This window comes from Anopheles funestus, chromosome 3RL (genome assembly GCF_943734845.2).
Source record: "Anopheles funestus chromosome 3RL, idAnoFuneDA-416_04, whole genome shotgun sequence".
NCBI lineage: Eukaryota > Metazoa > Arthropoda > Insecta > Diptera > Culicidae > Anopheles > Anopheles funestus.
The window spans coordinates 2090703-2113510 of record NC_064599.1 but is presented as its reverse complement, the minus strand read 5'-3'; the positions used below and the strand labels follow the sequence as shown (position 1 = coordinate 2113510).

General features: G+C 46.3%; 5 protein-coding genes and 3 non-coding genes across 12 annotated transcripts; 4 read left to right on the top strand and 4 right to left on the bottom strand.

Annotated features, from left to right (window-relative positions):
* Positions 1 to 910: 910 nt before the first annotated feature.
* Positions 911 to 3897, top strand: LOC125771183 (leucine-rich melanocyte differentiation-associated protein-like). 3 transcript variants are annotated; one of them, XM_049441573.1, is made up of 4 exons: positions 913 to 1628; positions 2757 to 2855; positions 2935 to 3078; positions 3147 to 3897. In XM_049441573.1, exons 1-4 carry the CDS (start codon positions 1603 to 1605, stop codon positions 3700 to 3702), a joined length of 825 nt encoding a protein of 274 aa, XP_049297530.1. In that variant the 5' UTR covers positions 913 to 1602; the 3' UTR covers positions 3703 to 3897. The 3 variants fall into 3 exon arrangements, with proteins under 3 accessions (XP_049297532.1, XP_049297530.1, XP_049297531.1); XM_049441574.1 differs by lacking the exon at positions 913 to 1628 and adding an exon at positions 2395 to 2501; XM_049441575.1 differs by lacking the exon at positions 2757 to 2855 and having other exon boundaries at positions 911 to 1628.
* Positions 3898 to 5236: 1339 nt separating this feature from the next.
* LOC125771214 (uncharacterized) lies at positions 5237 to 12129 on the top strand. 2 transcript variants are annotated; one of them, XM_049441612.1, is made up of 3 exons: positions 5237 to 6550; positions 10513 to 11073; positions 11141 to 12129. In XM_049441612.1, exons 2-3 carry the CDS (start codon positions 11061 to 11063, stop codon positions 11422 to 11424), a joined length of 297 nt encoding a protein of 98 aa, XP_049297569.1. In that variant the 5' UTR covers positions 5237 to 6550; positions 10513 to 11060; the 3' UTR covers positions 11425 to 12129. The 2 variants fall into 2 exon arrangements, with proteins under 2 accessions (XP_049297569.1, XP_049297570.1); XM_049441613.1 differs by lacking the exon at positions 5237 to 6550 and adding an exon at positions 9341 to 9894.
* Trnae-cuc (transfer RNA glutamic acid (anticodon CUC)) lies at positions 9310 to 9381 on the bottom strand. Its single transcript has one exon. It is a non-coding gene; the product is annotated as a tRNA-Glu (tRNA).
* Positions 12130 to 12479: 350 nt separating the features above from the next.
* On the top strand, positions 12480 to 12551 carry Trnae-uuc (transfer RNA glutamic acid (anticodon UUC)). Its single transcript has one exon. It is a non-coding gene; the product is annotated as a tRNA-Glu (tRNA).
* A 136-nt stretch (positions 12552 to 12687) lies between these two features.
* Positions 12688 to 19691, bottom strand: LOC125771130 (titin homolog). Of its 2 annotated transcripts, XM_049441464.1 has the most exons (4): positions 19122 to 19691; positions 16954 to 18702; positions 15877 to 16008; positions 12688 to 15538 (listed from the first exon to the last, which is right to left on the bottom strand). In XM_049441464.1, exons 1-4 carry the CDS (start codon positions 19186 to 19188, stop codon positions 13551 to 13553), a joined length of 3936 nt encoding a protein of 1311 aa, XP_049297421.1. In that variant the 5' UTR covers positions 19189 to 19691; the 3' UTR covers positions 12688 to 13550. The 2 variants fall into 2 exon arrangements, with proteins under 2 accessions (XP_049297421.1, XP_049297422.1); XM_049441465.1 differs by lacking the exon at positions 15877 to 16008 and having other exon boundaries at positions 19122 to 19686.
* Positions 19692 to 19882: 191 nt separating this feature from the next.
* Positions 19883 to 20617, bottom strand: LOC125771202 (protein G12-like). Its single transcript, XM_049441598.1, has one exon. It carries the CDS (start codon positions 20560 to 20562, stop codon positions 19963 to 19965), a length of 600 nt encoding a protein of 199 aa, XP_049297555.1. The 5' UTR covers positions 20563 to 20617; the 3' UTR covers positions 19883 to 19962.
* A 723-nt stretch (positions 20618 to 21340) lies between these two features.
* Positions 21341 to 21422, bottom strand: Trnal-aag (transfer RNA leucine (anticodon AAG)). The gene has a single exon. It is a non-coding gene; the product is annotated as a tRNA-Leu (tRNA).
* Positions 21423 to 21792: 370 nt separating this feature from the next.
* Positions 21793 to 22619, top strand: LOC125771201 (protein G12-like). The gene is made up of 2 exons (XM_049441597.1): positions 21793 to 21888; positions 21949 to 22619. The coding sequence occupies exons 1-2, from the start codon at positions 21886 to 21888 to the stop codon at positions 22543 to 22545; spliced, it is 600 nt and encodes a 199-aa protein (XP_049297554.1). The 5' UTR covers positions 21793 to 21885; the 3' UTR covers positions 22546 to 22619.
* The last annotated feature ends 189 nt before the right edge of the window (positions 22620 to 22808 follow it).

Genomic DNA, 22808 nt, shown 5'->3' with positions numbered 1-22808 from the left:
TGGGTGTTCTAATTTCCCATGGCTTTGGTTGTCGTCGGTCGGCCGCTGACCGGGAAAACTCTTTAACCATTCGATGCCGATCCGGCACACCCGTCCGTTCGGTATCGGTTTCGAAGAAGTGTACTAACTTTTCTTGGATACGCCTGGAAAGATAAAAAAGATTACATTATAGCAGGAGATTACCATAGATAGGGCATTTAAAAAATTATACCGACAAGTCGATTTCCGCTTTAGGGCACATTTCTTCACATGTTCCACGGATGAATTCATTCATGCTGCTATCAGTATATATCGTCTATGAATGGCTTAAAACAGTGCTACTTTCAATGTATACAATAACTAGGAAGCATTAATAACGCCTTGACTAGTATTAAAGTTAATTTTACACAAGTTATTTAAGTATTTAAAGCGAAATTTCAAAGCTAATAAAGTGCATCTGTTGTTTGGTTTGACAATATCAACAAAACAAAGCTGTTGATATGCCGGCGTGGTGTTTATAGACGTTACTTCGATTCTTCAAAGCAGATTGAATCAGGCACAGTGGTTAGCTTCATTATGAACAGAAAACAAAATTATTCAAATTTAAATAATGTTAAGCTTACAGTTGTATTCAAAGCATTCTTTCATTTTTACACAGAAAAGGAATGCAATATTTTTGGGTAAATAGAAATTACATGCTTAATAATGCTTTCTCAGCCTTATGAGTAGTAAAACCACGAATAATACGCTGTTCGATTAATATTACTATTTCGTTTCTAAATTCAACGTATCGTTAGTCATAGTTTTTAACCTTCTAGGGAGTTTTAATACCTGATTGCACATACACAACCACACTTCTAATCCGTTTACTGGATGGTGATCAAAGGGACAAAGTTCAGATCAAGTGCTACCACACTTTATGCATTTTCAACGACGAACTCGACGTTAGAAATTAATGCTACCGTGGACCTTTTAATTGTTAACCACAACCAAAGAGTGTCGAACATGTCATTCCTAAGGATTCTGATGCGGTTTATTAAAAAAGTAGGAAAAAAAATTGGTCAATAATGTAAGCCGCATGGACAGCAAAACATCGATCAAGGTTGTTGGTGTGTCGATTGTGTCTCCCTCCTTCGGGAGCTCCTTGCAGCCAGAGCAAATAGGAATTGTTTTGAACACTCTCACGCAAACAAGTACTACTAGCATTCGTCTGTATGCAAAGATTGAGCTGTAGAGCGCTCTAGACTGCGTCACTTGGACTGTGGCAGCAACGCAAAGTGGTAGCACGCGCCAGGAAGCCCGCGCTTATCGCGGCCAAACTATTGAAGGCAATCGAGCACAAATCGATTCGACATTGTTGTTGCAGATTATACGTTACTTAGTTCTGTAAAGTAATGCTGCACTACTCAGCAAGCAAGATTGGGGAACAATCGTTTGACTATTTCTGAAGTATTCTGACGAAAAACGTGCGTTTTCTGTGCAGAACGTAGTGCTCCAACGATAAGATCGATTAAAACCGTGTGTAACGCACCTGCTCCACGAACCAGCTAAAGTTTCGGCGTTATTCAGTGAGAGAAGATCATCTATCTACATCGTTGATCGCTGTCGATCGCAGTGCCTATAATGCAAGCCATCGGTTACAATGAGCGGTAAGTGTGTGAGCAGCCGATTTCGGGTGTCATTTTGTGAAAGTGCGTAGCACGAACGCGATGGTGGAAAATGCCATTTTCAAATCGATAACACAGCTACTAGGTGTGCGGATGAAACGATTTGCACAGTTGTAATAAGTTTTTTCCCTTGAGTTTTCCAAGCATTTTAATCTGCAACAATGGCCTTGAATGTGCATATAATTAGAATCCGTAATGAAAGGGATATAATGCGACTAGAAGGTTTAAAATTGCTTTGCATTAACAACGCAGGTGAAGAAATTTAAGAGCTAACTCGTATCAGGTGGCACGTAAAGATAGCTTCCAGTTGGATTGTAAAATTGTGTATTGTACGCCACACTATCTTGGACGAGATAAAGCACAGAATAGCCGTGAGAGAAAGTTGTACCAGCGTAGTTTCGTATCACGCCCATCATCATAGTCGGCACAACACAGTTCCACAGTCCTAATCAGTTCTTCCCAAATTAAGAACTTTACTCAGATTACACTGAAAACGCCACCGCGATTGAGTTTTTTTTTGTTCTCGGGTTGGAGTACTGCCACATGCGCTTTTCACTACGGTAGTGAACCACTCGATGGATGCAGTACCGGCGGCTTAGCCACCTAAGCCATCATTGAAGATGGTCGACAATGTGACGAAGCGAGGCGTTATCTTCAAGAGGGTCGTTTTCTCGTTTTTATATGGTTGTTTTGTGACATCTTCGCCAGTCACGTTATGGGGATGTCTACAAAAGTGTAATGGTGAGGTAGTTCTTCAGTCGCATTTCAGCAGTGAATCAAGACCGTGTGTAGATGAAGTTCGAAAAGCAAATTCGTTAGTGGATCGAAAAGATCATCAACCCACTCCAGCATGATGTAAAGGAACTCTTTTTCATATTGCAAGAATCATCTGTGGGATCATTAAACTCCATCTGTATGCTGTTCAAACGATTTTGTTGATCTTTGTTTGATTAACCCCGATTCCCACACCTAGCTGTTGAAGCATTAAATTCGTGTAGCATAGCGTACTGTTATCAGAAAACAAATTAGTCCCATTGCTTCCACGCGTACCATGAAACCTGTGTGCGACTCCTAGGACTGATAGAAACCTTCCGTGCGTTTTGTTTCCAGATTTTTCATCGACAATTATTCCACTATGGACGAGGACGATGAGCTGTATCTGAGCTATGACTGGTCATCAGACGCAATGTCGATTAAAAGCGCCGGAAGGTGGGTTTCAGTGGGGAAGTGAAAGGTGTTGGTTTAGATGATAATTTACTGTTGTTGTTTATTTTGGTTTTGGTTGCAGTGACTCAAGCCGATCCGATGATTTTGATCAAAACGGCGAGCGACTATCGTTGGCGTATGAACAGCTGTCTCAGATCCCGCGCAAAATCGCCGAGAAGTTCTCCCGCACGACGACTATCTTGGATTTGAGTTACAACGAGATCAAGTAAGATAAGCGGCATATAACAATTCCGGAACCGAACATACCGTAACTTGAGTCTCTTACAATTACAGGGACTTGTCCTTTCTGACACACTTTCGGCAGCTGAATACGCTCATCTTGGACAAAAACGTACAGCCGGACGAGCGGACATTACCAACACTTCCCAACCTGGAGCTTCTATGGCTCAACCACTGTGATATCATTAACCTACAGAACTGGATCTACCGTATACGGGAATGTTGTCCACTGCTCAAGTACCTATCGCTGATGGGTAACCCGGGAGCAACCTCCTCCTTCAACGGTAACTCTACCCTGGAGCACAACGACTACCGGTTGTTTGTGATCAGTATTTTGCCACAGTTACGTTACCTAGACGATAGCGAAGTGACGGCAGCTCAGCGAACACAGGCGAAAAGTTTCAAACAAAGCTACAACCTTAACCAAGGTCCGTACAACATTTTCGAGACTGTGGGACGTCGTCAGCAGCCGGTGCTTGTGGAAACTCCAACCACTCCGACGACGATCCCGTCGATCACTCCGTCGATCAAGCCAGCTACCAAAATGTCCAACCCACAGAAGAAGCATCGAAAGCGTCGTAGCGGTGGCACACAGTCGGAAAATTCGTAGAGCATACCACTTCGCAAGATAAACCGTGTTGTAATGTGTCTTAGTCTTAGCCCGTAGCCCATAATGACTAGTACGCAAGAACCATGAATAACGAAGCAGTAGATTTTCAAAGGTGCAATGTACTGTTCTTTCTAACGATTAAGTTTTGTAATAAAGAATTGACCTCAGGCATGGAATGCTGACCAATCACCAAAACACCAAGCCGTGCGGATTATTTGGAACGTTGTTTTGAAAACGAACATAAAACATGCCCTATTTGCGTACGGCCACTGTATTGTCTTCCGTTAGGGAGGGTAATGTTTTGTGTTGATCGCTTAGAGTGATTTGCTCCCGAGTCAATGTCCCGCCCGTGGTGTGCATACTGTAAGAATGTTCTTGATTTAAATGACGTCAATCGTGGCTACTGATTGTGTGCGACCGTGATTCGCCTGGGTATATGGAAGCAGGAGCAGGCGTACGAATTTGAGGCTCAAGAAGTTTCCGGCTGATATTTCATCGCTCTAGCTCCCCCAATATTGGATGGTGTAATCCAAGTCGTTTCCTCTTGAGGGTAGTCTCGTGTCCTCGTAGGGAACACATTACATCGATCCACAGGTGCTATTGAATGTGGGACACGTGCTCGTGAGTTAAGGGACCGTGGACCGCGTTAGGAGGGGTCTTAGACCATTCAGCTAATGCTATTTTTAAGGTCATGATGTGCATATAAGCGGTGCATGCTTCATTCCGCATTCGCTAACTTCGTGGCATTGACAGCGACGCATAGCCATTATGCAAGACGTGCTCACGTGTGGTCGTGATGTATGGACAATGGATGTGGCGTGTAGCGTCCGGAATGGAGGTAGATTTTTCCAACTGATATTGGTGCGCAATTGTCACCCTGGTGCTGATTTCATCCGCACTGGGATGATGTAGTTTGAATATTGATGGATATTCCAGGAGCAAGTTGTAAGGTGTAAGGTAGCAGTTTGAGAAATTAGCAAGATCTTCAACCTGGACTTTCAAGCTTTCCAAAGTGTGCCTTCAATTCTCGTGTAACTGCTAACGACAGGTTGATAAACAACTAGTTTAGACCTTGAACGATACTTTCGTAGCATGTGATTACATATTTGTTCTCTAGCAGTATAGCGTACATTGAACTATTGGATATTTTACAGTCTTCTTTTCCTATGTCCACAATTATAGCCATCACTGTATCAATAGCTCAGCCACACTCAAGCAGCTATCTTGGTTGGCAGTGTTGCCGTTTTGAATCACAAAGTAACCCGCTGATTGTATGACCATATCCCACATCGTACTGGCGTGATAGCAGCAACTTTCCAAATCCGATCACCGTTTGCCAGATCGTATCGTCATCGATCGTTGTAGCGGGTTGCCCTTCGCGTACGATGCACGTGCCCTTCATGCGGTGCAATTCGCGGTGCGGCCCTTTGTGTGGCGATGAATCGATCGATCGAACACCACCTCGCTCACGATCACCACGCAATGGGTGGTGGTATGATTGCGAGTCACAGCCTCCACACATCAGTGGACCGGGAGCGGGAGGCACGGATCGTGTTTCGTTCGCTCGCCCGACGAACACATTGTGATGCGCAGAAAAAAAATACGCACACTCACAGTGACATACGCGGCAAGCGCTCTCCATCGTAGCGCAGAGCTCCCCAGCGAGAATCGGATTGTAAGTCGGGGCGAACATTTCAGTTTGTGAAGCCGTCGGGACGTGACCACGAGCGTGCCGTTGTTACAAAAAAGCAAGTGCGTAGTTTGGGAAATTTGAATGCAGTTTTGTGTCACGCGCGTAACCAACGAAGGCACATGAAGCAAAGGGAAAGCATCGTGCGGACGGGAACACTGTTGCACCGTGGTCGATTTGCTAATCGATTTTTAAACACTCCTGACCCGTGATGAAAGTAACAGCAGCGACAATACGGAACCGTTGTGACCTATCGAACCGGGAGTGCAAGTGCGTGTCTGCAAATGCAAATTTGAAACTGTGCCCTTAGTCCATTACTGCAACACGGCGTTCAAGTGCACGAGGCTTGTCAGCGTGACCTGCCGTTTATTTGCCTACACGGTTGCGAAAAAAAAAACACGAAATACAGGTACCGAAGTGCATTAGATGGAAGAAACAGTTGGAAAGAAAACTTCACCAAGATTGTGATTACGGGTGTGAGTTGAAAAACCGGTTTTCCGCAAACCCAACCCCCGGAATGGTTTGATTTCCCCGGAATGACCCCGTCCGTAATGTGATCTCTTCGGTGTCTGTGCGCATCAGTTTCATTCCAGCTGACGAACCGCAGTCATTAGAGGCAAACAAAACAAACGAGACTGCAAGTGGGGAGGGAGAAAACAAAATAAACAACCCCCAAAAAGCACACCGAAACGCAACAAACAAACAAATCTAACGCGCGCGCGATATACGCACACGCACATTCAACATTTTTCCTACCCTTATCCGCGCACACAGAATCAAAAAATAAAGAAGGTAAATAAAGGTTCGGTTTTGTAGTGTGAGTGACACGCAGTATATATTGGCGTGACGTAAGCGGACCTCGCAACCCGTTCGCGCTGTGTAGCAATCCGCGCGCAAAAGTGTGCGACGCGTCGTACGGCGCGGCTGTCCCGGAAGGTTTCGGTTCGGTTCAGGTGTTTGGAGTTCCAGAAGCTTTTTGCTTCTCTACCCTGATTTGCTAAAATCGGCCCCGTTTCGAAACGTGTGTTTCGGATCCCGTCCGAGAGCAGTATCAACCCCGGGTTTCAGTGTGCAGTAAGATCGGATGATCGAAAGGTGATCATACTGTTGAATACGGGTGTGTTTTAGCTCAACTTCCTGTACGAGAGTGTACGAAATGTAAGTAATGACGTGTCAGAAGTTATGCGCTGTTGAGTCGTTTGTGTTGGAAAAATAAAGTTTTCGTAGCAGATGCAAAAGAAACCTTTAATCCGTTGTCGGTGGACAAATTACCTTTGAGTACCTTTGAGTTTTACAAATAGTAGATCGAAACCCGTAGACATCCGGACTTTATCTGGAGCTCAAGCTGACATTTGTGATATACGCGTTAGCATTTGCATTAGCATTTGTATTGCGAGAAATCTTGTGACCTTCGTCGGGAGTGATAAAACTAGCCACACGCAAGCTAGCCCACGCACAATCACAAACCCAGTGAGAACGAGTGAGTGAGACTAAGCAATTAGAAAGATCCTGCTAACTGCTAGCTGTGTTAAATGCCCTTATCATGCCACATACCACTGTATGTAAGCGTATTTATGTAACAAAACAGACACACCGGAGTTTGTGTTTATGCACATTTTTATCAACCAACATTCCGGTGGGGCACACGCACGCGTTTGCAATTCGTAATTAACAACGTCCGTCCGTGTTGTACGGTATGGCAAAGGGAATGGATCAGCTCGTCGGACCGGACCGTCCAGGCCGGTGGCTGTGTGCAATGCGAGTGAGTGATCTCGTTGACCACTGGACCACAGTGTTAAGTAAACAGCTGGCAAAGATGATACGGTCGAGAAGCGAATGTAGCCAGTGCGGTATAAATCACATGCTCTTGCATACGTTGGAGGTCGTTTGGTTTGCTTTCAGTTCAGTGCTGCACATCTTTCCTAGCTCAGTAAGGTATGCCGGCACGTGGTAAGGGTGTTTTGCAAAATGGCACCTCAATTCGTCCGGTGTTCGTGGAGCCTGCGCTGTACAAAATAGACATGGGACAAACGATTCTTTTAAAGGATTGAGTGCGGTCCAGTTCGATCAGTGTTGTGAACTGAACACGTACGGCAGTTCTTCCGGACGTCGTCCGTGAGGCTGTGTTGATCATTCAGTTTTTTGACACATGTGAAGTAGTAATGAGTAAATCTTCAATTTTACCGGAGTCGGTATAATCCCACTCCGAGACATTCCGGAGTAACTCCGGAGTAATTACTTCAGAGTAAACTTCGGAGTTACTCCGGAGTAAACTTCGGAGTTACTCCGGAGTAAACTTCGGAGTTACTCCGGAGTAAACTTCGGAGTTACTCCGGAGTAAACTTTGGAGTTACTTCGGAGTAAACTTCGGAGTTATTCCGGAGTACACTTGGAAGCTACTCCGGAGTAAACTTGGGAGTTATTCTGGAGTAAACTTCGGAGTTACTCCGGAGTAAACTTCGGAGTTGCTCCGGAGTAAACTTCGGAGTTGCTCCGGAGTAAACTTCGGAGTTACTCCGGAGTAAACTTCGGAGTTGTTTCGGAATTAAATCCGGATTAATCCGGAGCAATTACTTCGGAGTATATTCCGATTTTTATACGTCGGAGTCGGAGTGGATTCAAGAATCCACTCTGGAGTTCCCACCACTATTGTGAACCGACCTCAACTGAACATGCTAATGTGTTGGTACTTGTATTACTGGCAGTTTTAATACGAGTAAACAGAATACGAGTACGAGTGCGGAAGAATCGTCATTCATAATTCTATTGTGCGGATCTCGGTTCACTCAGTATAAAGATTGGAACGAATCGAATGGTTCTGATTCAATACGCGCATGCCTAGTACAAAACACTCGCTTGCAAAAAACAGATCGCTTATATTTATAAAATCTCAAGCAATCACTATATTCACTATATTTTGCAGGCCCAGTGCTCTCTGAGCTGGCACTATTGTAGCTTAGCTCAGCTGGATCTGGGTCAGTTGTGGCGCACTACGCAAAATTAATCGGAAGCGGCAACGATCGTTCGCGATCGTTCAGAGTATTGCTGTGGTTGATCGATCCGGTAGTCGGGGACCTGAAGGGCGCACACTAGCAACGCGCCGTTCCATGTGCCGGCCATCGAACCAATTGAGCTCAATTACGCCGACCGAAGCGATTTCCAACGGCCGCCTGTGACCTGCTGAACGTTCGGACAGGGTCTTAGTAGAAAAAACCAACCAACACACTGGCAACTTAGTTTACCGTTCGATGACTTCGCTTGACCTGCCCTCGGAGTGTAAAGAGACCACTCTTCGACACCGGAAAGGGTTTCCAATTTACGACAGACACACCGCCTGCTCAATAATCCATGATTATGAACCGAATCGACGTGTTCAACCCTGACCTGCACGAATGTCCATCAGGGGCGGTAGCGTTTATCGCATATGAACGCCATCGTCACTAAGCAGCGGAAAAGAAAGCGCCCGGCTTTTCTAAACAAACCGCTGCCTGCAAGGAAGAAGTGTTCACGGTGCTGCCTAAAACAAATTGAAGCAAAACGAAGGCATCAAAACAACATTTCATTTCGCGTGCTTTCGTTGCTTTATTTTTGTTGTACTCTCTGCTCAACACACAATCAAGCTCTTTATCAAGCTTCGGTGTTGCGATAAGTCGTGACAATGAAAATGCAATCATTGCAGCAGGGTGCATTTTTGTTCCTTGGTATCGATAAGCGGCCAGGGTGTGTGTAGCGTGAGCATGGGAAATAACGTAACCCACTTGAAGTGGTTGTTGTTGTTATTCGTGGCAAATTTTTGTTCTTTTGTTTCCAAGCATCCTCGAACAAATAAGATTATTGAGAAATGAGGGTTGAAAACAAGCATTCCGAAGAAAACTTGATTGGTTGTATTGAGAAACCTTTCCCAAAAAAGTACTTTTTTCCCGTACCGGGAATCGAACCCGGGCCTTCCGGGTGAGAGCCGGATATCCTAACCACTAGACAATACGGGAGTTGCATCTTTTGTACCACTGCATGTTCAAACAATTGTTTCATCATCTTCATCTTCTCTCTAAGAATAAATGTTTCAAATACCTTCCGAAACGCACCTGAAAATGACATTGTTACAACCTGCCCTCCGACTCCACCAAATCTTTCCTCCGTGAGTCACATAACAAGCGCCAATAATATTTTCCTCTCTATTAATAGCCTCGATAACGATAACTACAAAGCTGTCCGACTCGTATCATCTTTGACATGGAAACAAGCAAGGCAAGAATGAAGAGCACGACGATTCGGGGTCGTCAATTGCGTCTTTTCAGCTTCCCGTTTTCTTTACAACTGCGCAGCACTATTAATGCGCCAAATGTTAGCTTATTTGTCTCGGTTTTATCATATGTAATACTTTCCACGCCGTGTGCCCATCCGCCATTGTTGACGCCATGCCGGAAGTGAGACACAACTAGTGCATTGATGAATATTTTGCCACCGAATGAATGATGGCCGGATGGTGTCGTTGGAAAAGGGTAAGACAGGATGACGCAGAGCTGTTTATTTGATTAGATGTCTTTAGGTTTTTTTGGGTAGATAATGGAGGTGTATCTTGCTTTTCTTCTTACAAGTTGTAAGTTTAATTTGTGGCATCATTAAACGGGAATTGAGTACTTCTCGTACAACATTCATTAATCAAGCAGTGAACTTGAATCAGAGGCACCGTATAAACATTCGCGTCTCGGTAGAATTTGATGGATTTCGAAACGCTTCTTTATGCGAATGTTTGTTTACTTTCTCCGCCACGGCACAGCGTGAGTTTTGCAGCTGTTTTCATGTTCCAGTAGCATGCAAATGACTCTGGACGGGAGGAAAATAAACAGATCTTTACCCTGCTTATGAACTAAATACTTTCGAAAGCACTCGTGATAAACATGCAGTGACATGCAATCCGGTGGGAAGCATCAAGGCCTTCAAGAGAAAACTCACCCATGTGGTGGGTAAATCGTTGCAGAAAATTGGAATCAGTCTGGCGGCAAAAAAACCTTAAATAGACGAAAACAACTCCCTAACATCGGGACTGCGACGTATTTTAATGTGTGTACGTTTGTTGTTTTGCTTTTACACTGTCATTTCATGTTTTCTTTCCACAGATATACCCTGAAACGGCCGTGAAGTTGAAAGTCATCTAGTACGTCTCGGTCCCGAAGAGTGACCTCGATCGAGCGCGCACACTATCTTTCCGTTGCTGCAGGAGCATTTTTCGGCCCACCACAGGTTTCAGCAATCATTGTACCGGTATCCGAAGTCGTCCCCGTCACTATCGCCACTATCAGCAAATTGCAATTTGAGCTGTCCGAGAAAAAAAAGGAACCCTTACCGAAAAGCTTGGAATTATCGAACCCACCCCCTCCGCTAGACGTCACAGACGTCAGACGGCTTGAAGTGGCAGGAAATCCATCGCCGTGCGCTCAAGTGTACTGACGGGGGTGAATTTTTTGTTTGGTATTTTCGCGAGCACGCGTGCACAAAGGTCGATCGAGTGCTGTTAGGAAACCGTCACGAACCGTCATTAGGCTGGAATCGTCAGAATCGATAACATCGCTATCGCGATAGCTAGCGGGTGCTGTTTTTGGAATATTTGGGCATTCGCAGCCGTTTGTTCGAGTTCGAGGAATATTTGTACGGCGTAAAGGAAAGCATGACTATCTCAGGTAGGATAATGTTATGACCCGGTCGTCTTAAACCCGCTAATTACCGACGCTTCCCGTTGCTTTGCAGCAATTCCACCACAGGAACCCGTCTGGTGTTTGGACCGGCGGGACTCGGGCCATCTATTCTGGCGCCGGGAGTCATCGAAGGTGAAGTTTCGGTACGATGTGGAGGTACTGGAGTTCACCAAAGATCCGTACGAAGATCAGCTGCTGATCACGGACAGCGAGCTGAATCGGACGAAGCAACAGCAAGCGGGAGCCGTGTCCAACATGATCGTCGTGTGTGTAACCTGTGTTGCGGCCATTGCCGTCACCGTTGTGTTACCGTGGTTTCTGATCGGATCGGCCTAGGAAACCTGCAGGCCTCGTATGTGAACTGATCGAGAACCTACACCCGCTATGTCACTGAATAAGCAAAGCAAAGAGCGCATAGTTACGAGGGTTTGTGGGAGACGCGTGAGAAGATAATGTGAATCGCTCGTAGGGTGTACACATCCTGAGCAAACTCGATTGTGATAGCTGTTCCTAGCCATGGGCGAGGTGTTAGGGACATTTTTTTCTCCAAAAACAATTTTTACTAGCCCGTAAGATAAGTGTACTAATGTACTACACCGCACTACACCCAATCGACCGGTGTCGGTAACAGTAAGCTCCTTCTTCTGCATTGGTCGATTAGTCACTCTGTCTCTCATAATGGTGAAATGTCCTGCAGACGTGTAAATAGAAGATTTCACCATACGACGAAAGGTCCAGACGAGGGTGGTGATAAAAGGAAAAATCACATTACTACTCAGCAAACTTAAAGCAGACCAAACGCACCGAGTGAAGATGTATTAAATGTTAGCTTACTATTTGAAATTATGCAGATACACAGGTACACCGCTCTATAAAAAACGTAGAGCGCAATTGATCGTATTGAATACGACTGGCATTAGGTAAATCGTACGTGTTATTGCTTTCAAACGCAAATAAGTTCGATGGTGTAAGGGAACAGGCATTACAATTACAACAAGCTAAGTTTGTATTACTGTTACAAATATATCGACAACGAAATAACGGTTGACGCGTTACGTATTTTCTACACACGTGTTGGTAAAGAAATCGCTTACATTCGCTCTAGGGAGGTATATGCTTTACAAAAGCTTACGAATGAAGCTTTCGAAGAAGCTTTCGTGTGTTGGGGTGTATTTCACTGTCTACATTTAGGCGCAAATTTAGTTTTAGTTTTCACTGCAGTGTTGGATTGACAATGGAAAAATGATAGAAGGGGTGGTAGATGTTGCATTGAGGTGCATTTTCAATTATGCTTCCAGAAAGGTCCTGCGCATTGGACGTTCAGTTGTATGTTACAATTTAAACCGAATCATACGCATTCTGTTTGAAACATAGTGGAAGGCTTCTACACATCCCATATGGTCTAGTGGCTAGGATATCTGGCTTTCACCCAGAAGGCCCGGGTTCGATTCCCGGTATGGGAAAACTTTTTTTTGTTTTAATTCGACTAATTGGGGTTCGAAATTCAAATGATTGATATTAACAAAGTAAAGTAATGAATTCGAAAAAAAAAATGAAATGAAAACAAAGCGTTAAAGCGTAAACATTGAACTACTAAGGTTGGTCGGTTTTATGAACGATTTTTTTTATTATGTTTATTTTCACGATTCTTATCGATTCGCTTTTTCAAAAAAACGTTTATATGTACATAACATCCATTCTTAACGTAAACGATACAAATAGGATAAACAGCTAGCTGGTGGTAGTGGGAATTGTGTAAGACGGTCGTCATTTCTTCCACCCAACGAAAATGGTAGCAAACAATGCCGACAGTTAGCCGTGGTGCACAGTGAATGAAACCGATTCACCCTGTGAAAGTGCAACAATTTGAGGTAACAAAAATAATCATGTGGAGTGTGTGTGTGTGCTTTCGTGAGCATACTCGGGACATTCGTGTGCACTTGTGGCACTTGTACGTTGATCCGGTTGCGTCCGGGGATAAACACGATCCCGCATGAAGGTTCCTACCTTTTTTCCCAAGTGTAATACAACACAGTAGATCCGGTGTAGTATGTGTGCCAGTAAGTGTGCATCGCATTACACACTCGTTTAATGTCGTGTAATATTAAATTAAGCGTAAATGTTCATCTTTTTTTTGCGCGGGGAGTATTAGAGACCGAAGTGGCTTATCGTTGGCGGGATGTCTCTGCCCCTCGTTTTCGTGATTATGTGCAGTACTGCGGATGCACTAGAACGTATAATAAGTATATTCACACCAAGTGAAGTGGTGCAGCAAAAGAACGCGAACACGGTGCTGAACACGGAACCGGCATCGTAAAGCGTCACCCACGACTACTTGGCTGGTCCCCAACTGGTAGTGCTGGCTACGGAACACTAAATACAAATCAATGCCTGCTGACACGATGTCGGGCTGGTGAAACAATGTCTTTATCGGAAAGGTTTTTGCGATTTTCGAGAGGTCCTCAGCTGGTCACCTCAGTTCGTCGCATCCAGGCAGGAATCTTGTCCTTGACAGCTTCCCGGATGTGTCGGTACATGATCAGCAGGATGACGGGGATGGCTAGTTTGGGATTCTTGAACAGATATAACCAACAGGCAATCACAAACAAAGCCACATCTGTCAGGTAGGATACGGTAGGCTTTATATCTTCCTGCTCTAGAGCAATCGGAGCCTTTGGTTCCGGCTCGATCGGTTCTGGGGTGCTAATGAGAGGTTTGGATTTTGGAGCTTCCGGCTCTGGAGGTTCCGGTGTCGGTTGTTTATTGGCGACGCTGCGTAGATTTGAATTCGGCAAAGGAGATGCAGTTGGTGAAGCCATTTTCGAAGTTACCGTGCTCTGTATGCCGGTCCTAATGGCCGAATTTGATCTTGAACGATTTCTGACAGCAGCACCAGATATTGGACCACGTTTCTTCTCTACTGCTCTGCTAACTCGACCATTTTCTTCATCCCGAAGCTGCACCGGACTGACGAAAGTGTCTCTCGCGACGGACGGTGGTCTGGCGGTAGCATCGCTTTCGATGGAAGCCGATCGTTGCCTCAAGATTTTGCTTTCCCGAGCTGGTTTACTACCACGCTGGATAACAATTGGATGATCGGTAGAGAGTGATGGCGATCGTGAAGTTCGTCCACGCATTAGATACACATCTTCCAGCGGTAGTGGCGATCGTGAACCGGCTCGTGAAGAGTTTCGTGAGTATTCACGCTCGTTCAAACGCCGTACCTCGTCCGGGCTCATGTAGAGTGGTAGTTTGCGAGGTTTCTTCGAGCTTTCGATCTGCTGTACCATATCGCTGTAGAAATCGGCCACAGCACGAGACTCTTCGATAGAGTTCTGACGTGATTCGTGTCGACGCTGACGAGCTGCTTCGGAGACGATGGCACGCTCAATCTCCTGTCCCTCTGGAGGTTGCTTCTGTGAGAGAGGATACTCTTCCGGATGTGGTTCCTGTGGCTCTGCTGGTGGTGGTTTTTCTTCCGTTGTTTGAGCTGGAGAAGGAATTTTCGCGGGCGATTTCTCTCGCTCTGGGGTAGGTTGCTTTGGTGATTGAGGTAAGCTGAGCTGAAGATTGCTGTTCGATTGTTTACTAGCGGATTGTTCTGCCTTTGCCAGTATCTCGGTCGATGGACGCTTGAGGATGGGTTTCGGTACAAAGTTTGGATCTGGCAGAGGCATCGGTTTAGTGAGGATTTCTATAGCTTGACTTGGATCGGGGTTTTGGTAGGGTGATCGCATGCGCTCCGCACCTGGATGGTAAGGTTCTTCGTCTGTTTCATCATCATCCATAAAGCCACGGCGTTTCGGTAAGACGAGAACCTGCTGTTCGAGGAGCTTTTGTTGCTGTTCACGTCTTTTAAGCTCCTCGATCATCGAGTTCATCGACGATGACACGGACTCCTCTCCCTCGGAGTACCCGATCGGTAGTGAGGTAAAAGATTCTATCTGTTCCACACCTTGCGACGGTTCTTCGACGATCGTTTCCTCGGCTAGTGTGGTATGGGAATGCTGATGTTGTTGCTGTTGTTGGGATTGAATCTGTGGTTGTGGAAGGACTTGATCCTGCTCGAAGCTGGACTGCTTCACGATCGAGTCCTTATCTCCCGAGAGTCGTTTACGCAAACTGCTTCTACGGTCGGCCAATCGATTACTGACGGTTGTGGTGGTAACAGTAGTACTCTTATCCTCCTGCGATTGTTCTTGAACAGCTGCTTGACGGCGTCGGATAGCCTGTTCCTGTTCAGCTTCCTTACGCTGGTTCTCCGATTCTTCATATGCCACGGCTTGATAGAAGCGAGCCATAGCTCGTTCGTAGAGCAGTTCCGTCGAACTAACACCAACACGCATGGTCGGTGCGGGTGGTGGTTCCACGTTAAGCTCCGGCGCAGATAGCGATAGGGGTGGTGGAGGAGCCACCAGTTCATCTAACTCAAAGTCGAAGGTAGAATTACCTGTGATGGTATGAGGAAGTGTCAAAAATCAGTGATATTTGACGAAAACTAAAATTACGTACGTAATGTTAAGCTTTGTTATCGAAGGTGCAAAATAAATGTGCTGCAAACAGTTAATAACTCTTTGTGTTACCAAATTAGGCATAAAAGAATGGAATTCTACACAATTCGAAGAACTAAGCGAACAGGTTTCTCTCTCCCAAATGTGTGACGGACATAGTGCGCAAAGTACGACCAGACGAATTTGTAAATGCGATACATATGGATCCATGCAGCGTGCTGAAAATGTTGGTATCAAACATCTTCTATCAGCTAGCAGTATACTGAAGATTTCGCACCTGGATAACCTCGTCGTGTAAAAAGTCTTTGGAGGAAGTACCTATCCTTTTGAAATTTCCAGCGAAACCAAGGTGATTTTACAACACCCGGTGGTACTGATCCAGTATGTACTAACCCATCGGTGCTGCTTGCTGTAACAAATAAATTAGCTGTACAACGTGTTGGTTGTAGATGGGAATGAAAACCGACGGTGTGCAGAGCACTACGAATGGTGAACAACAAAATGCAATAATATGATAAACAAAAACTCAAAAAGCATCACAATAGAAGCGCTTTTGTGAGGTGTCGATTTTGATTGCTATTTTATGGAAATATTTCTAGTCAATAAACGGTAAACAATCCTCAATCCAGCACAAGCGCCATTGTTGGCAACGGTTTTGTTTCTTTCCCATGCAACTATCAACGCACAATGATGGCGGTGACAAAATAGTTTGCAAAGGTGTTTTGTAAGTTAATTTTTCTTGTAGAATGGGTAATAAATATTAACACTATTTCACACTAGCGCCCGAGTCATCTAACAACAAATTGCCGAATGAATGAAACCGAAAACGATTCTATTGTTTTCGATTTCATTTTTTTTTCTATAGCAGGGTGTATAAAGAGTGTTGAATTTTTAAAGTACACACAGTACTTGGAGTTGTGAAGAAAAAATACAAAATAACACGAACAGAACATGTATACAAAGTTTGTGAAGCTGTTCATGTGGCAGATTAGATTAATTTCACCTTTAGGTTTCTAATGCAATACAGAATGAAGTGATGTGCAAGAATTTGTTGGTTGCACTCGAAAACAAATCCAAAGCTTATTGCATTCAGGGAAAAAACGAAGATCATAAACGGAATTGTATTGGAATGTGTTGCGATTGAAACTTTCCCACCACCTCCGTTGGTTCGAATCAACAATTCAAGCTAATCTTTAGATTGAATTGCGACGCTATAACCGTTCAACACGCGCACCCAGTGATTGCCGGTGGAAAATGTTCGGAATTAACCAAAATACAAACTCAAAACCAGGAGCATCTGGAGAGAATAAACAACCGTCTCTATAGAACACGGAAAATGATGCGGTATACTTACGTGTGGATTTCTTCGCTTCTTGCTCGTTGTAGAGGACCAACATGAACTCTGAGCTATTGTGAATGGCCGCTTTCTGGCTTGGTTGTTGGTTGGATTGGAGCTCCGCACCGCTAACAGAGCCAGACCCCATCTGGTCGGAGCTATTACCGTTGGAGGATAGGTCGCGATCCGACAGCTTCAACGAAAGTGGGCTAGGTTCTTTGGAGAACTTTTGCATTGCCTTGAGCGATGATGGCATGCTAACAACTGGCACACGACCCACATTCGTTGCGGGACCAATAGATTCCGACTCCGATTCTGGTTCGGCTAGAGGGGCTGGTTCCGTAATGACTAGAGCCGGAACTGGTGACGTCCCACTGGTATAACCATGGCCCATACCAAGATCGAGCGGAGTACCGTAGGACATTTCGCGCATGATTTCGTCACGGCCGTACGGTTCCGGAGTAAAAGCTTTCTTGGGCCTGGAGGTCGGTTCGCGCAAGGGCGATTGAGAATGATCTCGTCGTTTGCGTGGTAAGGTGGATGGTTGTTCTTGCATTTTTGATGCGTCTGTAATACCTCGTCTTGGATCAGGCACAAACAGCACGTCCGACTCTTCACTCGGATCACTCAACCCGTACGGATTTTCTGCTTTCACGCGAAAACGATATTGAGAGCCTTCGATCAGATCACTCAACGTGGCGGTCAGCTGACGGCAGGTGGCCGCCTTAAGCCACACATCCCATCCAACCCGATAGTACTCAACGATATAGTTACCGATCTTGCAACCACCATCATCTTCCGGTGCGGACCAACTGAGTGTGGCGGTTTTACCATATGAGATGGCCACCGTAACACGTCCGGGAGGCTCTGGGCGTGCGGTAACTGTTACCAGAAAGGAAGCATTGTCTTCGCCCAATTTGTTGAGTGCGCGAATGTGATATTCTCCACGATCGTCACGCTTGGTGCTGGTGATCTTGAGCGTTGAGTTCTTTTCCGTGGTCACGATCTCGTGCCGGCTATCATTATCCAAAGGCTCTCCGTTGTGGCTCCACTCTACGGACGGTGGCGGACGTCCTGCCAGACCCACCTTCATACGAACTACCTCTTCCGCTTCAATAAGCAGCCCATCTTCGTACTGACGCGGCAGACGTATTTTCGGAAATGCGTCGATTGTAAGATGACAACGGGTTACCGTGTGACCGGCACGGTTTGTAGCCGCACACTTAATCTCACCCTCGTCTGTTAGCGCGGTTTGATGTATGACAAGTACGCTGACGTCTGCCTCGGTGATGATTCTCGCCCGCCGACTGCTGTAGATCTCGAATCCATCCTTAAACCAACTGATTTGGGGTGCCGGTGTGCCAACCACCTGCACGCGAAACTCTACCTTCTCGTTCTCGACAGCGGTCGCATCGAACAGTTCGTGAACGAATCGAGGGGCCGAGATGGCATTCCTTTGCAGGGTCACAGTTAGTGGGTCGGATAACTCGCTGCTTTCCGAACGTCCGACGATATTTTCAGCCATCACGCGGAACTGATAACGCCAACCAGGTTCTAGACCGCTCAGTGATAGTTCTGTCTGCTGCACGAGCGATGGACAGGTACGGACCCAGTGTGGGGAACCGGTTCGCCGCTGTTCCACCACATACCCAAGAATTGGTGAGCCTCCATCAGTGGTAGGACGACTCCAACGGATGGTTACAATATCAGGCGCGGACGATGGTGAGCCTGGAACAAGTGCCGGCTTTCCAGGAGCTGACGGCGGTTCTGTAAGGAAAAACAGAGAGACAGAGAGGTAGAAAGTGAGAGAGTGTATCTCAAGGGAAAACAAAAGTAAATGTTGGAAGAACCATCAGATTGAGACAATTCGTAATGATATCGCGAAAAGTGAGACGAGCAGAGAAAACCAGGCAAATTATTCGAATTACACGGTCTGTCAGTGAGGTCAACGGTTTAGCAGGGAGAGAAACACGAACCGCAACCGATAGACGATAGGAGGACACATGTACAAGAGGAACAGAAAGGCAGATGAATGGGCGCGTATCTCGTTGCTCGAAGAACGAACCGACTAAAAATAGACGTCCAACTGAAAATCCAAACCCCGTTCGGTTGCGTTCGAGCTGACGGATTGAGCTTATATCGAAGAAAACTGAGGCTCTCCCGTGGCTCGTTCGGAGCAGACCTACCTGCTGACTTCCAGTGCACTGCCTTCTTGGGCTTTGCTATCGTGTGCTTGGTAGGTTGATTTCCCATCGTAAAGTTGAGCAGGAAAGCTCGATCGACAAAAAAGAAACGATTTATTCACTTATGTACACACACACACGATCGATTGATTTACATCGATGTACTATCGTTTACTACGCTTTGTTTGTGTGCAGAGTTGGATCTCTACCGCACTGGAACACTTAGTTGTTTCTGATCAGCAGTTCAATCACTGTGCGTGTGCGAGAAAGAGAGCGTGTTATTGAAATCGGAAAGGAATTTTTCACTTTTTGCAAGCGTCAGAACTTATACATCGGACAATTTTGTTCGTCGTTGTCGTCGCTCTACTGTATGGCAACCGTGAATGGGTGCGCTCTGCATCATACAAACACACACACACACTCACACACACGCGCGGCCAGGCACAAAGCGGACCTGATCGCGGATCCACGCTCGATACCGCCGGAGCGCAAGCTGGTCGAAAACTGCGGCAAGAACAACTCATTCTCGATCGACTCGCTTAAGGGGAGGGAGACTCTAAATATACCCTGCGCCCCATGATTGCGCCCTGGTGTTCTACCAATGTGGCAGATTCTGCGCATCCGCCAATAGATCCGAAAAGATCCGAGACGACCACTTGTGCATCGGGTCTGATTCCGACGACGACCAGCTGTCAAACCGACTGTTTGTTTACATGCGCGTAGCGGAGCGCCCCCAAAAAGGCGAGGGAACGAAATGAAAATAATGAACGCATTGAGGAGGAACTTTTGTATCAAATTCTATTACATTTATTTCATCCAAGTAGATGTCCGGTAATCGTGTGTCTTAGTTCCAGCCGAAGAAGTTTTGGAAGCGGGTGATGATCTGATCAACGTCGACGCCGAAGGCGCGCAGCTGAGCGGAGAAACGGGTGACATCCGGGTCCGTAAGGAGACGAGTGAAGCCGGCACGACGAGCCTGGGTCATGCGGTACAGCTCTCCGAACTCGCTAGCCGGGTTGGCGATGAAGGTGCGGGCCAGAGCCTCAGCGCCCTCCAGATCGGTGACGGCGCGGATCTCGTCCATCATGGCGGTCCACGAGCGGGAGGCCGGCGACTTGGCGTTGACCGAGCGGGTGATCGGGGTCAGACCGAGCATGGCGGCAATGCCGTTCAGGTAGTCGCGGATGCTAACGCCACGGACCTCCGTCCAGGCGCTGATCTCCTGCAGCTCCGGGGTGCCGATCAGCACACGCCAGGCAGCATCGGTTTCGTCCGACTGTAGGAAGCTCCAGATCTCACCAACCTGAGCGTCGGTCTGCACGTAGCGTTCGTAGATCGTGCGCACCTCATCCATGTTCAGGAAGGGGAGCAGCTGATCAACTTCAGCGCGCAGGTTCTGCCCGAAGGCAGCACCGAACAGGGCCAGCAGGATGAAGAATTTCATTTTCGCACAGTTTCTGGAAGAACTCGGGTGTCAACTGAATCTGAATGACTGCTGCACACGGAGCAGTATATATACCACGCTTTGGTTACTGATAAGGTTACTGGTTACAACGATCGCGGTTGTCGATTACGTTGATATGTAACGATATCAATCCGTGCTTTGTGAGCTTCATAGGTGTTGCTGTTGGACATGCTACTTGTGTGAGGTCTTGGTTATCCTACTGCTGTGCCCATCAATCATATCGGTACGCTATCGCAGGTTTGGTTGTTACACCAACCATTACCGCAATACAGTACATCGTTACCTTTGACGACATCTCCAGGGAGGTCTTTAATCGGCTCACGGATTAATACATTAGCTTATTCGATTAATCAGAGCGCATCTACGTCATATCACTGCACCCGATACATGCAATCAGTTTCACGTAAAGTCCAAGGTTAACGGGGACGTATGAACCGATAGAAAAAAAACTCTGGAGAAAGCGAACGGGACGTTTGCTTAGGGTTTTAAAGAGTGATGAAAATATTTCATATTATAACATATATTATGACAACCGGACCTAAAATTAGTTACAAAACAAGCAACCCTTTACACACAGACTCAAAATTCTAGGGAAAACTTAAGATCGCTTAAAACTCTTACACAAATCGGGCAGTAATATTTTTGTATACCGAACGCCAAAGTAGTGATCTGCATTTTCCGATAATGAATTTGTTCAGTAAATGTTCCAAATTTTACATGTGGACACTTGTCAGTAGGATCAAAAATATTTGGCATTTGGCAGCGGTGGGATTCGAACCCACGCCACCCAAGTGACTGGTGCCTTAAACCAGCGCCTTAGACCGCTCGGCCACGCTACCCTGGTGGCAACAGTGCGTGTAAAGTGCGTGCGCGTTGGTTTCATCTTTATGAATACATAATTAAGACGAATTGCGAAACGCTGTGTGCAAAATACAATTCAAATAGGTGCAATTGACAAAAACAACAAACAACAAATTCATCGAACGGTCAACCAATGTCGTCCTGCTGCTAATAACCAAACAGGTGAATGGATTTCTCTTGTTTGCTTTTCGATTGATTCTTGTTTTGTTTGTTTTTTTGCTTCGTGTAATTCAATAGACCAACCGGGCCCACTTGTCGTCGGTTATCGTAACATGATGTTATCGGCAATATTGCAATACGGTAGCGTTCTCTGTAAACGTTCTTATCACCAAGCGTCGCATAGGAGGGATACGATCGGGTCAGGTATAAAAAGGAGGTTTGCCTATCCTAGCGTCACCTTTCATTTGCGCTTGCATTCAGAGTAGTCGGTTGCCTAACAAAATGGTAAGCAAAGGTAAACAATGCTATCTGTGCATTAAGTTTAACAAGACTTCCTTTCGGTAGAAATTCTTGATCCTGCTGGCCCTGTTCGGTGCTGCCTTCGGGCAGAACCTGCGCGCTGAGGTTGATCAGCTGCTCCCCTTCCTGAACATGGATGAGGTGCGCACGATCTACGAACGCTACGTGCAGACCGACGCTCAGGTTGGTGAGATCTGGAGCTTCCTACAGTCGGACGAGACCGATGCTGCCTGGCGTGTGCTGATCGGCACCCCGGAGCTGCAGGAGATCAGCGCCTGGACGGAGGTCCGTGGCGTTAGCATCCGCGACTACCTGAACGGCATTGCCGCCATGCTCGGTCTGACCCCGATCACCCGCTCGGTCAACGCCAAGTCGCCGGCCTCCCGCTCGTGGACCGCCATGATGGACGAGATCCGCGCCGTCACCGATCTGGAGGGCGCTGAGGCTCTGGCCCGCACCTTCATCGCCAACCCGGCCAGCGAGTTCGGAGAGCTGTACCGCATGACCCAGGCCCGTCGTGCCGGTTTCACCCGTCTCCTTACGGACCCGGATGTCACCCGTTTCTCCGCTCAGCTGCGCGCCTTCGGCGTCGACGTTGATCAGATCATCACCCGCTTCCAGAACTTCTTCGGCTGGAACTAAAGTGTTGTTCGTTGGCTGTCGAATAAATGTTGTTATGTGATCAAACCTCCTAAATGAAAGGTGTGTTGTTTCTACCTTTGTTTTGCAGCTTGAACTATTTTTTAGCGCCAGTTGCAATAACTACAGAAAACCGTTAACGTCCTTGAGCAGGTGCGGCACGATCTCCGGTTCACGTGTCATCTGCTGGACATCCTTGCTGTCTGCAAGGTCGTACTTTGTGTCTCTCTTTTTTTTCTCCCTCATTTATCCATTAGTGGAAACAA

What these genes read in the sequence shown, in the direction of transcription:
- LOC125771183 (XM_049441573.1), top strand. Translation starts at nt 1,603, where the DNA reads ATGCAAGCCATCGGTTACAATGAGCG. An exon ending in TCGATTAAAAGCGCCGGAAG is followed by an intron (nt 2,856 to 2,934) that starts GTGGGTTTCAGT and finishes TTTTGGTTGCAG; the next exon opens with TGACTCAAGCCGATCCGATG. An exon ending in TTGAGTTACAACGAGATCAA is followed by an intron (nt 3,079 to 3,146) that starts GTAAGATAAGCG and finishes TTACAATTACAG; the next exon opens with GGACTTGTCCTTTCTGACAC.
- LOC125771130 (XM_049441464.1), bottom strand. Translation starts at nt 19,188, where the DNA reads ATGGGAAATCAACCTACCAAGCACACGATAGCAAAGCCCAAGAAGGCA. An exon ending in AGTGCACTGGAAGTCAGCAG is followed by an intron (nt 18,703 to 19,121) that starts GTAGGTCTGCTC and finishes TTTTCCTTACAG; the next exon opens with AACCGCCGTCAGCTCCTGGA. An exon ending in TACACGACGAGGTTATCCAG is followed by an intron (nt 15,539 to 15,876) that starts GTGCGAAATCTT and finishes ATACCATCACAG; the next exon opens with GTAATTCTACCTTCGACTTT.
- LOC125771202 (XM_049441598.1), bottom strand. Translation starts at nt 20,562, where the DNA reads ATGAAATTCTTCATCCTGCTGGCCCTGTTCGGTGCTGCCTTCGGGCAG.